Consider the following 16,070-nt stretch of genomic DNA (forward strand, 5'->3'; position numbering starts at 1 on the left):
GATTCGATCTCCAGGTCTTCTCAACACTGGAGCCGGTGCTCTTACTCGCTGTGCTACCTGGCTGCCACCCCCCCCAATATATTTTTAAAGAAAAAGTGGAAGAAGAAAAAAACACAAGTAAAATACATATAAAAAGTCTGAAAATATAATGTTCAACACCTGTGGATCTCTCACTTCTTCAAAGGAGTGTCAGAGAGGTATCTTCTCATATCTCTTCTTTGGGCCAATTTGTTCTTTATAATATTGTGGCATTCATCTTTTAAAAATGCTATTATTGGTCTTTTGTTTCTTTTTACATCACCATAAATTCCCCCCAGTATTCTTTCCCTTCCCTCCCAGAGAACCATCCCAAATAAGTAGTATTTTCAAGATCAAAAAAAAAAGAGGAAAAAATTAGCATAACTCATCAATACATTGACAAATTCTTAAAATGTATGCAATATACAATACTTGACCTCCCACCTCTGCATCTTCTTATATCTCTTCTTTCAAAATATGCTTGTTTACTATTCACTTTATTAACTATTCACTACTATTAACATTTCACTTGGGTGTTTTTATGTGTGTGGCTGTTCTAGTTACATTAACATAGAAACTGTATATATTATTTTCTTAGCTTGGCTTACTTCCCTCTGAATCAGTTCATGGAGATCCTTCCATGCTTCTCTGTATTCATCACATTCCTAATTTCTTACACCATTACATTCATGTGCCACAATTTGCTTAACCATTTCCGGATTGATGGCCATCTACTTTGTTTTCAATTCTTTGCTCTCAAAAACATCTGCTGCTGTAAATATTTTGGTGTGTATGGAGATTTTCTTCTTATCAATAGCCTTCTTGGAATATAAGCCTAGCAATGGAATCTCTGGGTCAAAATACTTAGATATTTTAGTTACTATATTATATATAATTCCAAATTGCTTTGCATAACAGTTGTATAACTCTGCCAACAATATTCACTTGGTGTGCCTGTCTTCCCACAGCCCCTCCAACATTGACTATTCCCATCTTTTGTCATCTTCGCCAATTTGCAAGGTGTAATGTGAAACCTGAGTTGTTTTAATTTACATTTCTCTTATTAGTAGTTATTTGGAGCATTTTTCACATGGTTGTTAATAGTTTACGCTTCTTTTGAACAATTGTTCAAGCACTAGGCTTGAAGTCAGGGAGAACTGAGTTCAAATCTAACCTCAGAAACTTCCTACCCACATGACCTTGGACAAGTCACTTAACCTCTTTTTGCCACTGGAGAAGGAAATGGCAAACCATTCCAGTATCTCTGACAAGAAAACCCCATGGACCTCTGTCCAAATAATAGTCACAAAGAGTCAGACAAAACTGAACAACAACTTCTTTTGGGAATTGTTATTACTGAGGAATGACTTTTGGTTTTACATGCATATATATATCTATATATAGGATAAATGAGGTATTCAGGGAGGATTAGCACCTCTGGCAAGAGGACTTTCTGAGCCCTTCTCAGGGCTGCTCATCCACTTTTGGTGTCCACCTGTCACTCAATCCTCATCTGTGGCTCCAAGAAGCTGTAGCATATTCAGCAGCCGCACCCTTGTAAACAGGCTCAGCAGAAGGGTTTAAATCAGATTAAATGTATCCAATGAACCTCAAAGCTTTCATGAGTTGATGGAGTGGCTTCCCCAAGAATGTGAAGGCTTCCCTCAGGTACTCTGGGCAGATGAGAACAATTTGCTTCAACAGCCATGAAGGCTGGTGAAGCAGGCTCTGTGGAACACTTAGAGCTTGGTCAGACAATGAAGACACCAAGGTCATCTATTGCATCCCAGGCCACTGCCAGTTGTCCTGACTTTTGTCCTGCCTCTGGACTTCCATGACTCTGAAAAAGAGAGTGAGGCTGATGATTTTGTGCAACTGCCTCACTTAAATCTAATTCACATAAAAATCACACTATTATCCAGCACTCTATCCATAGCACTCCCTAGCTGCCCTCTTCTTACCATAGGGGCCTTGATTTTGTTTGTGCAGAAGCTTTTCATTTTCACATAAAGCTATCTATTTTATCTTCTGTGATTACTTCAGACTGGGTTAAGAATACATTTCCTACCCATAGTTCCCAAAGTTCTATGATCTACTTCTCTTCTAGATTTTTTAAAAATAGTATGATTTTTAATGTAGCACTCACTTTCCATTGCTTTGTAGTGGTTCTTTCCCCTCTCATTGTATACACTCTTTTCTTGGTTTGGCTTACTTCCCTCTTTATCTGTTCACCGTCTTCCATGTCCGTCAGATCCATCATTTCTTACATCACAATGACATCCCATTACATTCATATACCACAACTCCCTAGTCAACAGCAATCTACTCTGTTTCCACTTCTTTGTTGTAACAAAAAGGGCTGCTGTTAATATTTTGTTATATATGGAGCCTTTCTTGTCAAAGGTTAGCTAGCATTTAGAGAGTGCTTTAAGGTTTTCAAAGAGCTTTACAAATATCATCTCATTTGATCTTCACAACAATCCCGGGAGGTAGGTGCTATGAGTATTCCCATTTTAGAATTGAGGAAAGAAACTAAGGCAGACAGATGTTAAGTGACTAACCCTGTGGTTACACAGTAAGTGTCTAATGCTGGATTTGAACTCACGTCTTCCTTGTTCCAGGTATAGCATGCTATCTACTGAGCCACCTAGCTCATTGCCTCTATTCTGGGTTTAAAACGAATTCTCTTCTTTAGGTCAATTGCTCCCAGGCTGGTCCTTAGGGAGGGGGCAATTAGCATCATCTGCTGGAGGAGATTCAGTAAAACAATCTATGGATCAATCAACAAGCATTTGTCGTTCAGTTGGGTTCAACTCTTTAGAACCCCATTTGGGGTTATATCTTGGGCAAAGATATTGGAGTAGTTTGCCATTTCCCTTTCCAGTTCATTTTACAGATGAAGAAACTGAGGCAAACAGCGTTAAATGACTTGCCCAGGGTCATACAGCTAATACATGTCTGAGGGCAAATTTGAACTCAGGTCTTCCTGATGACACCTGTCTCGACCCCCTATCCATTGCACCACCTACTTGCCCGAGAAAATGAGTAGAAAATGCTATTAATGCAGATTAAACTTAAAAATATGCTGTGCTTCTCAGAGAGCTGGCTGTTAAACTTTTCAACATACCCCTGCAAATGCCAGTGCCTCCTCACTAGCGATTATCTATGATTTATTTTCTATATGTCTTTTATAAAGTTTTTTTTTTAGAACATACATTCGAAGTAGAAGTGACAGTTATTTATATGTTGTCTCACCCATTAAGAAAGTGAGTTCTTTGAGGGCATTGCCTGGCACATATTGGTCATTTAACAAATGCTTATTGGCTTTATTTGTGGATTAATTGAGTCTTCTTCATCTGTCCTTCTCTTTCCAGGGTTCTCTTCCAGAAAAACTACATTTCCCATAAGTGCCTGCGCTGGGAAATTAACAAAGGCTTCCCGGCCGCTGAGCTTTGCGCTTGCGCTGTGACTGATTCTCCTCCCCCCTCGGCTTAATAGTCACTTCCTCTGTCTGGCTCTCCCTTTCCTGTCGGTGCAAGATGGCGGTGCAGATCTCCAAGAAGAGGAAGGTGAGGCCCTAGGAATTACTGGCAGCCGGGGAGGGATTGCGGGGTCGCATGGGGTGCCCAAGAAGGAACGGCGGTCTGGCCCCAGGTCCTGGGCATGTTTGGCCCTCTCAAGGAGCCTCGGCAGGGGAGGATGGCGGCGGATTGAAGCTCCTGCCGTAGCTGACTCCATGTTCCTCCTGGGGCTCCGGTAGTGGGTCCGGGCGAGCCCACGACGGCCAGGGCCGAGGTTGGAGGTGAGGGGCACTGGGCGTGGATTGTACCAAAGAGCAGCCGGGGAAGGGGAGGCCGAGGGCAGAAGCAAAGGGTGGTCTAGGCGGCCTGGGCTGAGTCGTGCTGAGCGGTAGCGGCCCAGGCCCGGGATCCAGGAGGCAGGGATGCCCAGCTCAGGCCGGTGCGTTCCAGGCCAACTCGGTTCCGGGCCTTAATTTTCTCCTCCGCAACAATCACTAATTGGCCCCTTTTAAGACGGAGAGCCTGGAAGGAAGGAACTCCAGGATGCTTAAATACTCTTCCCGAGGGCAATGAGTGTTTAAAAGAAAGAGTCCATCTGTCAGTGATGGAGCGTTCATTTATCGGGCGTCTGCGATGTTCCAGCCACGGCCAATTGCTAAGCCTTGTTTGATTGCCTGCCCTTTTTTGATTAGGCGCCGTCCTACACCTTCAAATTGTAATAGGAAGTAGTTGACAATTGTATGTACCTGAAGACCAGTCAACAGGCACTTAGTAAGCGCTTACTGTATGCCAGGCACTGAGCCACTTGAAGATATAAGGGATACATTTTGTCTTTCCCCACCTCCTTGGTGAGGTAGGGAGCAGAGTTCTTATTCTCATTCATTTTGCAAGTGGTAAAGTGCCAAACACTTAACCATAAGACAGGTTTTTCTTGTTGGTTAGCTCTTCTTTTAAAAGAAAAAAGAATTGGTATGTGATCACTAAAGGTTGATTACAATATATAATATGCAATATTATATGTAATATTATATATCCTAATTACATAATTATAATAATAACTAGCATGTATATAGTGCTTTCAAGTCTGCAGATATTTCATTTTATCTTCCCAAGAACCCTGGGAAGAGGTGCTATTATTATTGTTCCCATTTTACATATAAGGAAACTGAGGCAGGCAGGTTAAGTGACTTTTCCCAGGATCACACTGCTAGTAAGTGTCGGAGACTAGATAGGGATTCAGGTTTTCCAGACTGAAGATCTAGCATTTAATCCAATTATTTAGGTCCTGCATCAGACTAGGGTTTTGGTGTGTAAGATTAAACAGTAATTTACATCTAGGGCAGTGACTTACATCCTTCATTGCTTGTAAAAATGCTTCATGTAGGTGAGGCAAGGTAGGTGGTATAAGTACTTACTGTTCCTTTCTACAGATGAAGAAACAGCCACTGAAAAGGTAAAATGAAGTTATCCAGAGTCATAGCTACTAACTTACTTTCAGGGTGGGAGACTCCAGGTGTTTAAGATTCAGAAGCCCTTCCCTCTTTTAGAATCCTCACTTCTGTTGATGCTTAAGTGGATCAAAAGAAGGTAGGCTAGTGGATATTGGGGAGAGTAACTATTGCCCAGGGTTTTGGTGGGGTGGAGTAGGGTGGGAGGTTTAGTAAGACACTGTCATTTTCCTGGGACTGTGAAGATTGCTGAGTATCCAGAGCAATGGCACCGCTTAACCTGTAGTTTAGTACTTGCTTAACAACCAAGATGTGTTTTATCAAATTTGCTGTTCCCTATCTCAAATTAGCAGCAAAGTGTGGATCAAGTGCCAGTGCCTCAAGTCAGGAAGACTCATCTTCCTGAGTTCAAATGTGGCCTTAGACCCTAGCCATGGGACCCTGGGCAAGTCACTTAACCCTGTTTGCTTCAGTTTCTCATCTGTAAAATGAGCTGGAGAAAGCAATGGAAAGCCATTGCAGTGTCTTTACCAAGAAAACCTCAAATGAGGTCACTTAGAGTTGGACACACTCAACAACCTCAGTGAAATCAACCCCACCCAGAGTTCTTCCCCAATAATAGCACATTGAAAGGATCTTAATTGTTCCTGATAAGTGCTTACTCTAACTGAAAGAGGTTTCAGTTTAGTGAGTATGATTTGTAGAAGGGAGAGAAATAGTTTAGTGGTAGATCATATATCAAATTTAATGACAGAAAATTTTTTGATTTAACATCCTTATCTGTAAAATTCATGATAAACATACTCTTAAAAAGAAGAGAATTTTAACTTCTAAATTATCATTGTTAATAGCGATATTGTAACTGAATCTTTGTAACCAGCATTGTATAGGATGGTAGTAAGCTCCATCAGGTCAGAGACTAGGCCTAGTTACTTTTGGCTCTCCCTACAGCAGTTTTATCATGAGGCTTTGCACAGTTCTTGCTCAGTGGCTACTGAGCTGAAGCCTGAAATTTGAGGATCAGTTTGGTATAGGGGAGTTGGGAATTTGAATTGGAAGTCAGGTAATCTGGGTCCTACACCTAACTGACAATAAGATTAACTGAAGGGAAGTCACTTTCCCTCTGTACTTTAGTTTACTTCTCTGAAATGTGAGGGTTAGACAGAATAGTCTGGCCTTTTATTTTAGCTTTCGACTTGCTGACCCCTTTTAGATCTGGTGGTGTGTGCAGTACATTTAGCCAGTTAGGCAGGCAGCAGACTTTGTGTTCTTTGGCCCTGACCAGACAGAGTTGGGGTAGTAATACACCTGCCTCAGAGGTTTGTTGTGAGGACCACATACAATATTTGTCAAGCACTTTGTAAATGTTAAAACCGCCACAAATGCAGCTGTTAGAAAAACCCTTCAATGAAGATTCGATGACGAGTCTGACAGGAGGTGGACTCTTTGTTCAGGTGCTCTACTCTGCTGCGTTCTGCAGACCAGAATTCAGACTCCTGGCTCAAAGTAACTTCCTAAAGAAGACCTAGAGGCATTTGTCTGAGAAGGGTTGATAACACTTAAATCAGACAGAAAACTAACAGGGCTTTATACCAATATAGGCTCTTTCTTTTATTTTCAGTTTGTTGCTGATGGCATCTTCAAAGCTGAGCTGAATGAGTTTCTCACCAGAGAGCTGGCTGAGGATGGCTATTCTGGGGTGGAGGTTCGAGTTACCCCAACCAGGACAGAAATCATCATCTTGGCCACCAGGTAATAAGCCTTTGAGCACTCAGTGGAGGGAGGTTCATATCTGCCAGCTGTGTGTTGAACTGGGTACCAGCTGAAATTTGGTGTTAAAAACAAGACTCATTTCATTTACAAGACTATCATTATAGTTTATCTTTTTAAATGGACTTGTTCTTCCTAGCAGATATTTTTAAGTTTTTCATCCCTGATAGCTAATTTAACCTTTAAGTTGTAGTGTGCTATAGGCCATACAAGCTAGTTTTACTATTATAGTAGGATGGATTTGACTTAACTAGGATTTTTTTTTCTAAGCAGTGAGCCCTGTGTTCATGTCTTGGTTTGGACACTCACTAGCCATATGATTGAGTAGATGGCAACAAGGTATAATGATTAGGAATTAATGTTTTCATCTCTGCTGTTATGCTATAATGTCGTAGATACATAGACCTTGAATGTGAAGATTCTATAGAGTAAATTTCCCTGCATACCTAGAAAAGTGTGAGGGCTTCGAGTGAAGGTGCTCTGGGGCAAAGATGTACAGGGTATCCCCAGAAGTCAGTTTAGTTACTAAAACTTAAAACACGTGAGGTATCCTGTGTTCAGTCTTCATTCTTGACATCACAATGAATGATGTCTTGTGTGTGAATGCACAAAGTCAGCCTTCACTCCCTCCAGAAGTCTTAGTTTAGCTTTAAGGTATTAAAGCTTAAAAATGACTCAAGACACACTTTATAATAGAAAGTTAAAGGTAAAGGGGACTTCAGAAATCCTGCATATGAATTTATCTCTTCTGTGATGTTCCTGAAAAGATCTCTGAACACTGCCAGTAATTGGGAATTCTCTCTGAAGACAAGCCAGGCTATTGGTTCAGCTTTTGTTTCTTACTTTCCCTTTTACTTTCAACCCACATTCTCCTGGGCCAAATAAAATAAAAGCTTTTCTTAGGCGTTTGAGAGCTGCCAAACTGATCCATGATTGCTCCTTCCAGTGATCACATTTACCTCCACTTTTAGGACTCAGAATGTCCTTGGGGAGAAGGGTCGCCGGATTCGTGAACTGACAGCTGTAGTTCAGAAGAGGTTTGGCTTCCCCGAAGGCAGTGTAGAGGTAAGTGGCCTTTGAGGGAAGTTCTAATCCTCACTGATACAGTCTCATCATCTGGTGAAACAAAGGAGGGAAATGCAGCTGCTGTTCTTGGAGAAGAGCTTTGTTTGGGACACAGGACTGAATGTCTTCAAATAAATAATATGAAAGGAAGGGGTAGGTTGATTCTTTGTGACTTCTGTTGGCCAAATTAAGACTGAGGTCTGGAAATTACCTTGAAGGTCTTGGCCTGTTGAAGCTCCATACAATGAGGTTCCTTACAAAGCTTAGTTCCTTATTCCTAGAGGGAATATGGAATTTGCCAGTTAATTTTGTTGTTTTGTTTTTGATCTTTGGAAGCCAAGCAGAACGGTAGCCCTGGGTGGGTGTGTATTTTAGTTTATGGACATTTCTGGTTTAATATTTAATTGAACTTTTGAAAATATTATGACATATAATTCTATAGACATCACAAACAGGAACAGAAGAATCTTGTCATATGTTGAGCCTCAACAAGATTTGCATTTTGGATCATTGTTTTTGTTCTTTTAAAGCTGTATGCTGAGAAGGTGGCCACCAGAGGTCTCTGTGCTATTGCCCAGGCTGAGTCCTTGCGGTACAAGCTCCTGGGAGGCCTTGCTGTTCGTAGGTAAGTTTCTCAGGCCATTAGGACTTAATTTGTACAACCTGACTCAGGGCTATTGTGAGCAAAATTCCTAACCTAGGGAACTAATATTTCTTTGAGGACCTTTGATTTAATCAGCTGCTGTTATCTTGAGCATTATCTAGCTGGACTCCATCTTGCCTCAGTAAGAGTTTATAAAATTCCATGGCTAGAAAAATTCAAGCCAGTCCTTGGAGAAGGGATGGTAGTTGAGGATTATGGTCTTTAGGACCTCATGCCTGGGATCTTCTGGTATGATGCAGTGGCAAGTCATTATACTATAGTGCTAGTCTTTGCCCTTATCAAAAGTGTGTTCTATCCATCATTCGATATTAATCAATTGTCTGGAGGCTACTTGGCAAGGCAGGTGCCTAAAAGACTATTTTAGTCTGCTATTTACCAGCTCTGTACCCTTAGGTAAATTGCTTTTCTGTACCTCAGTTTTTTTTCATCTGCAAATTGTGCCAGTAGGGGGCCAGAAAAACATACGATTTCTTCCAGCATTAGTGGTATAGTTTAGGAGTTATTTCTTGGGATTAGCTGATTAGTCTTAAGCATTTTATCTTAATGGGGGAGTCACAGCTGGGCTGAGACTTCCCTTCCTTAATGCTGATTGGGTCTTATAACTACGAAAACAAATGTTTTGTTGAGTTGAAACAGAAGTATGAGGTTCTCTTAACATCTCCCTCCACTCCCCACAAATAGTGTATTGTTAAATGACTATATTTTTTTTCTTCTTTTTCCTCTGCCCATAAAGGGCCTGCTATGGTGTCCTCCGCTTCATTATGGAGAGTGGAGCAAAGGGATGTGAAGTAGTGGTGTCTGGTAAGCTCAGAGGCCAGAGGGCCAAGTCCATGAAGTTTGTGGATGGCCTGATGATCCACAGTGGAGACCCTGTCAACTACTACGTCGACACAGCTGTGCGCCATGTCCTCCTCAGACAGGGTGAGCCGCTGCAAAAACTTGGGTGCAACTTGGTGTTGCCACAGATAGCTTATGCCCTAAGAAAGTGAATTCAGGAAGGGAAGTGGCTGGGTTGGGAGCCTGGATCAGCACCCAAGACTTTGAAGTACCCAGAAGGCTGCTGGAATCCCCTTCAGTGATGACAAAGATGACGAGTCAGAAAGGACACATCCTGCTCTGAGTCCCCTGGCATTGGCATGTTTTGTGTCATTGTATGTGGGGGCCTTTGCAAAAGTGTCTTGTCTTTGGTTGATCTAGAGGCATTTGTCTGAGAAGGGGCCAAAGAGCTTTTTATTAAGTTACTAGATTCTGTCAGATCTTTGTCTCAAGAAACGTTAAGTGAAGCCACTTCATATTTAACCTTGGTGCCATTCAGGTGTATTGGGAATTAAAGTCAAAATCATGTTGCCCTGGGACCCAAGTGGCAAGATTGGCCCTAAGAAGCCCCTGCCCGACCATGTGAGCATCGTAGAGCCCAAGGATGAGATTCTTCCTACCACCCCCATCTCAGAGCAGAAGAGTGGGAAGGCAGAGCAACCAGCTATGCCCCAGCCAGTGCCCACTGCCTAACAGGTCAGTCTGTAGAACTGCATTTGGGTGGAAGCAGTTAGCTAGCAATTGGTTTGTATTTTTTTTTAAAGTGGTGAGTGTGTGTACCTATTTATTGCCTATCAGTCCTCAGAGGCTTGTTCTGCCTGGGGCCTTTTCCCGTGGAATATTTCTTAGTTGCCAGGGACCCAAGAGGTCATTTTACCTGATACACCCACTGAAAAGTATCACAACTTTTCCAAATGGATTTATGTCCATTGCCTTACTATCCACACCATAGTCCTGGGAAGGAGGCCGGGTAAGGGCTTAGTCCATCTGAGGCTCTGGGAAATTGAAGTGTCTCAGCTCTTAATACTGGGCTAGAGACTGAAGCGTGACTTCTCAGAAATGCAGCTTGTAGTTTTGTTGGATGATAAAAGTGTCAGAGGCTTGAAAAGGGACCATAGAACATGGAATGGTAGGGCCAGGAGACCTGAGAGGTCACCCAGTTTATAGAGCAGGAAATGGCCTGAGAGGAAGTGACTTGCTCAACTTGCTTTGCTGTCCTGCTTCTGTTTGCATGTCTAGTGATAACACTCTTAACTGCCAACGAGTGAGTGAGTGGCTGTCATTTGGGGGCACTTCTGTTTGGAAGCTCTGAAATGGAGCCCAGATCTCATCTCATTCAGGTCAGAGTGAACTATCACTGTGTCTAGTTTTCCTCCTTTTTCCTTCTGCTTTTGCTCAAGCTGTTGTGGTGGACTCTTTCCTACCCCACCAGTGGAAATCTTTTAATATCTTTCAATGAAACCTTCAATAAACCTGTCTTCGTACCTTACCTTGTTCTGTCTGTATCAGTAGATATTTGTATGTATGTCTCTTAACCACACTATATTGGAAACTTTGCTGTCACCTTTTACTTGTCTCTGCCTTGCATATATAAACAATAAATGTTAATTGAAAGCACTCTGTTTTCTTTTCATTTTCAGCCAGTTGTCCTAGTTCTTTGGAGCTATACAAAATATGTCTACTCCTAGCCCTTCAGAAATTTGAGAGAGGTAGCCTGGTATATGGAAAGACCTCTGAACCAGAACACCTGGTTTCAAGCCCCCCAGTTCTATTGACTCACTGTATGGCTTTGAGTGAATCACCCTTTCTAGAGAGTTGAAACTAGCTTTATCTAGGTTCCCTCTAACTTTCAGGCCATTTTGTTCCTTGCTTCCCCAGAGGAACTTGAATACTCAATAGTACTTCCGTGACATGGTCCAGATTTAGAGGATCAGGTCCACCATCCCACCCCTGCCAGAAGATAAGATTGACTGACATGATGGTCTAGCCCAGATTTTCTTTAGAATTAGAATTCACTTAGAATTTATTAATTTCATGTTTTCTCCTCCTAGAACAGAGAGAATACTGATCTAGGAGGTTCTAATTCAGGTGCTCTTGAGCCCTTTATTACAAATTTGAGCAACTCTTTTCCCCTCTGCCTCAGTTTCTGCATCTATAAAAAAGATAATAGTCCCTCCCTGCCTCCCATCAGGGGCTAAGTGTGAAGGTGGAGTAAAGGGCTAAGTAGATAACTTGACCAGATGTTAATCGGGTTTAAGAAATGGCCACTGGGACATTGGTAAAGAGGATTAAATTGATTTGAATATCTTGGAGAGATGATATAAGTAAGCTAGTTCAAGATAGGTAGGGGGACACAGAGTGAGGGTGCCTGTAAGTACTGGACCTTAAGTCTGCCTTCATGTAGCTTGCTGTCTAGTAGTGTGGGGGCATTGAGACAAACACTAATACATAAGTGGAAAAAGTAGTGCCATGTGTGGTACAAGATGGTAGGTTTCTATATGAGGGGGATCTTGATTTTTTTTTTTTTTGCAGGGCAGTTGGGGTTGAGTGACTTGACTAAAGTCACATGGCTAGTAAGTGTTAAGTGTCTGAGGCCGGATTTGAACTCAGGTCCTCCTAACTAGGTGCCACCTAGCCACCCCCTGGGATCTTGAATTTTCAAGGTTTTGTATATGATAAAGCTTTTGAGTGTGCCTTTAAAGGATGCCTGGGAATTCAGATAAAAGTGGGAGGTGGGGTAACATTGTAGACATGAAGAGCTATAGTCAAGGCAGTAATAGTACAGATCTGGTTCTGGGCACAGAGGGAAAAATGTGAGTTAGAGGTGCATATTTGAAGGTAGGATGGTGGAAAGTTTTGAATACCAAGCAAAAGAATTTGAATTTGATCTGGTAGGCAATAGGAAACCTCTGAAGCTTGAGCAGACTAGTGATGTGACTAGATTTATGCATAAATTATTTTGGTGGTGGGGAGACTAGTCCAGGGTGATGGTAATGAGGACCTGATACAGTGATAACAGTGGAAATGGAGGGCACAGATTTGAGAGATGTGGAGATCAGAAATTGGTAAACAGGCTTTTCCTTCTCCCTCACCTCTCATATCCAAAGATAACACCAACTTCTAGACTTTATGGTTGCTGCTTTGATCTAACTTTTGTCTTATTTTGGTTTCAAGGACTCTGTGACACCTGGAATGGTGTGCCCGAAGCTCTTCTGTAAAGATCTTTAATAAAATCTTTTGTAAAACAAACACTGGTTATTGCATTTTTTTTTAAGGTGGGCAGATTACCAATAAGAAAATAGCAAATTCATCCATAACACCTTGTCCCATATTTTCAACTTTTAGACATTTTTAATTTTCTTTATTTTTAAAATTAATTTGTTTAAGTTTACAAGATTCAATTCCACAATTCCTTGAGTTTCATATTTTGTCCCCCTCTCTCCCCTCCCCCCATGGCGGCATATAGTCAAGTATAGGATCTGTAAATACTTTCACATTATACATTAATCAGATTATATAGACTGATGTCAGATGGAATGAAAAATGGTTAAGAGGACATAAAACCAAACAAGAAAAGGGAAAAGTTCAGGTATTTCACTTATATCTGGATATAAACTTAGTTCTTTCTCTGGATGCACACATTTCTCTCCATCATGAGTCTTTTGGGATTGACTTATATCACTGCATTGCTGAGAAGAGTCCAGTCTATCAAAGTTGGTCATCACACATACGTTGTGTCTGTAATTGTGTACAAATTTCTCCTGGTTCTAACTCTTCTTACTCAGCATCAGTTCATATAAGCCTTTCCAGGTAAATATGAAGACCATCTGCTCCTCGTTTCTTTAGCACATTAGTATAGTTATATATATATATATAACATGCATATACCACAACTTGTTCAGCCATTCCCCAATTTATGGGCACCCCCTTAATTTCCAAGTCTTTGCCACCACAAAAAGAGCTGCTATGAATATTTTTGTACATATGGGTCTTCCATTTCTATGATCTCTTTGGGATATAATCCAAGGAGTGGTATTGCTGGGTCAAAGGGTATGAAATTATTTATAGCCCGTTGGGCATAATTCCAGATTACTCCAGAAAGGCTGGATCAGTTCACAACTCCACCAGCAATGCATTAGTGTTCCAATTTGCCCACATCCTCTTCAGCTTTTGTCATTTTAGCCAATCTGATTAGTGAGATGTGGTACCTCAGTTGTTTTGATTTGCATTTTTCTAATCAGTGATTTAGAGCATTTCTTCATGTGCTTATAGATATCTTTAATTTTTCTGAAAATTGCCTGTTCATATCCTTTGACCATTTATCAATTGGGGAATGATTTGTATTATAAATTTGACTCAATTCTCTGTATATTTTAGAAATTAGTCCTTTGTCAGAGACAGGTTGTAAAGATTCTTTCCCAATTTCCCATCTCCCTCTTAATCTTGGTTACATTGGCTTTGTACAGAAGCTTTTCAATTTCATATGGTAAAGATTATCCATTTTACATTTTATAATGCTCTCTAATTCTTGTTCGGTCATGAAATTTTCCCCTCTCCACAAATCTGACAGGTAAACTATTCCTTGTTTTCCAAGACTGCTTATAGTATCAACCTTTATACCTAGATCATGCACCCATTTAGACTTGATTTTGGTATGTGGTGTTAGATAATGGTCTATGCCCAGTTTCTGCCATACTGTATTGCAGTTTTTGTCAAATAGTGAGTTCTTATCCCAAAAACTAGGGTCTTGGGGTTTATCAAACAATAGATTACTATAGTCGTTGACTTCTGAATCTTGTGTGCCTAATCTCTTCCATTGATCCACTCTATTCCTCAGCCAGTACCAAGTAGTTTTGATGACTGCTGCTTTATAATACAGACTGAAATCTGGTATAGCTAGTCCACCTTCCCTAGCATTTCTTCTCATTAATTGCCTTGATATTCTGGACCGTTTATTCCAAATGAATTTTGATACTGTTTTTTCTAGCTCTATAAAGTAGTTTTTTGGTAAATTAATTGGTATGGCACTAAATATATAATTTAATTTAGGTAAAATTGTCATTTTTATTATATTAGCTCGACCCAGCCACGAGCAATTGATATTTTTCCAATTAGTTAGATCTGACTTTGTGTGAAAAGTGTTTTGTAGTTGTGGTCATATAGGTCCTGGGTTTGTTTTGGCAGGTAGATTCCCAATTATTTTATAATGTCTACAGTAACTTTAAATGGGATTTCTCTTTCTATCTCTTGCTGTTGAATTTCATTGGAAATATATAGGAATGCTGAGGATTTATGTGGGTTTATTTTATATCCTGCAACTTTGCCAAATTTGTTTATTGTCTCAAGTAGTTTTTTACTTGATTCTCTAGGATTCTCTAAGTATATCATCACATCATCTGCAAAGAGTGATAGCTTGGTCTCTTCTTTGCCTAATTTGATTCCTTTGATTTCTTTTTCTTCTGTAATTGCTACTGCTAACATTTCTAGTACCAGATTGAATAAGAGGGGTGATAATGGACACCCTTGCTTCACCCCTGATTTTATGGGAAATGCTTCTAGCTTCTCCCCATTACATATAATACTTGCTGATGGCTTTAAATAGATGCTACCTATTATTTTAAGGAAGGCTCCATTTATTCCTATAGTTTCTAATGTTTTTAATAGGAATGGATGTTATATTTTGTCAAAAGCCTTTTCTGCATCTATTGAGATGATCATGTGGTTTCTGCTAGTTTTATTGTTGATGTGATCAATTATACTGATGGTTTTCCTAATATTAAACCATCCTTGCATTCCTGGAATAAATCCTACCTGATCAAAGTGTATTATTCTTGAGATAAGTTGCTGTAGTCTTTTTGCTAAAATTTTATTTAGAATTTTTGCATCTGTATTCATGAGGGATATTGATCTACAATTTTCTTTCTCTGTTTTATCTCTTCCTGATTTAGGTATCAGTAACATGTTTGTGTCATAAAAAGAATTTGGTAGGACTCCTTCACTGATTTTCCCAAATAGCTTGTAGAGTATTGGAATCAATCGTTCTTTAAATGTTTGATAGAATTCACTAGTAAATCCATCTGGCCGGGAGATTTTTTCCTAGGGAGTTGACTGATTGGCTTGTTCTACTTCTTTTTCTGAGATGGGGTTATTTAAGTAATTTACTTCCTCTTCAGTTAATCTGGGCAACTTGTATTTTTGTAAATATTCATCCATTTCCCTAAGATTGTCAAATTTATGTGCATACAGTTGGGAAAAATAATTCCTAATTATTGTTTTGATTTCCTCTTCATTGGAGGTAGATTCACTCTTTTCATTTTTGATACTCATAATTTGGTTTTCTTTATTTTTTTTTATCATATTGACTAAGGGTCTATAATTTTTATTGTTTTTTTTTTTCATAAAACCAGCTCTTAGTTTTATTTATTAATTCAATAGTTTTCTTAATTTCAATTTTATTAATCTCCTTTGGTTTTCAATATTTCTAATTTAGTATTTAATTGGGGATTTTGAATTTGTTCTTTTTCTAGGTTTTTCAATTGTATGCCCAATTCATTGACCTCCCTCTTCTCTAATCTAATCATGTATGCACTTAGGGATATAAAACTTCCCCTAAGAACTGCCTTTAATGCATCCCACAAATTTTGGTATGCTGTCTCATTATTATCATTCTCTTGAATGAAATTACTGATTGTTTCTATAATTTCTTGTTTGACCTCATTCTTTAGGATTAAATTGTTTAATTTCCAATTAGTTTTTAGTCTATCTTTC

At 39.9% G+C, this 16,070-nt stretch overlaps 1 protein-coding gene and 2 non-coding genes across 3 annotated transcripts; all 3 read left to right on the forward strand.

Moving 5' to 3' along the window:
- Positions 1 to 3,472: 3,472 nt before the first annotated feature.
- Positions 3,473 to 12,551, forward strand: RPS3 (ribosomal protein S3). Its single transcript, XM_069070860.1, has 7 exons — positions 3,473 to 3,587; positions 6,609 to 6,739; positions 7,729 to 7,822; positions 8,353 to 8,447; positions 9,220 to 9,407; positions 9,802 to 9,998; positions 12,477 to 12,551. Exons 1-6 carry the CDS (start codon positions 3,558 to 3,560, stop codon positions 9,993 to 9,995), a joined length of 732 nt encoding a protein of 243 aa, XP_068926961.1. The 5' UTR covers positions 3,473 to 3,557; the 3' UTR covers positions 9,996 to 9,998; positions 12,477 to 12,551.
- Positions 6,390 to 6,535, forward strand: LOC138148416 (small nucleolar RNA SNORD15). The gene has a single exon (XR_011165052.1). It is a non-coding gene; the product is annotated as a small nucleolar RNA SNORD15 (small nucleolar RNA).
- On the forward strand, positions 9,557 to 9,702 carry LOC138148415 (small nucleolar RNA SNORD15). The gene has a single exon (XR_011165051.1). It is a non-coding gene; the product is annotated as a small nucleolar RNA SNORD15 (small nucleolar RNA).
- Positions 12,552 to 16,070: the final 3,519 nt, after the last annotated feature.

The sequence above is a fragment of the Petaurus breviceps genome, unplaced genomic scaffold, assembly GCF_028583685.1.
Source record: "Petaurus breviceps papuanus isolate PSGF00001 unplaced genomic scaffold, PetGlider_PUasm1.0 90823, whole genome shotgun sequence".
Classification (NCBI taxonomy): Eukaryota; Metazoa; Chordata; class Mammalia; order Diprotodontia; family Petauridae; genus Petaurus; species Petaurus breviceps.

Coding starts and splice junctions, on each gene's coding strand:
- RPS3 (XM_069070860.1), top strand. CDS start 3,558: ATGGCGGTGCAGATCTCCAAGAAGAGGAAG. Junction 6,740..7,728: donor ATCATCATCTTGGCCACCAG/GTAATAAGCCTT, acceptor CTCCACTTTTAG/GACTCAGAATGTCCTTGGGG. Junction 8,448..9,219: donor GGAGGCCTTGCTGTTCGTAG/GTAAGTTTCTCA, acceptor CTGCCCATAAAG/GGCCTGCTATGGTGTCCTCC.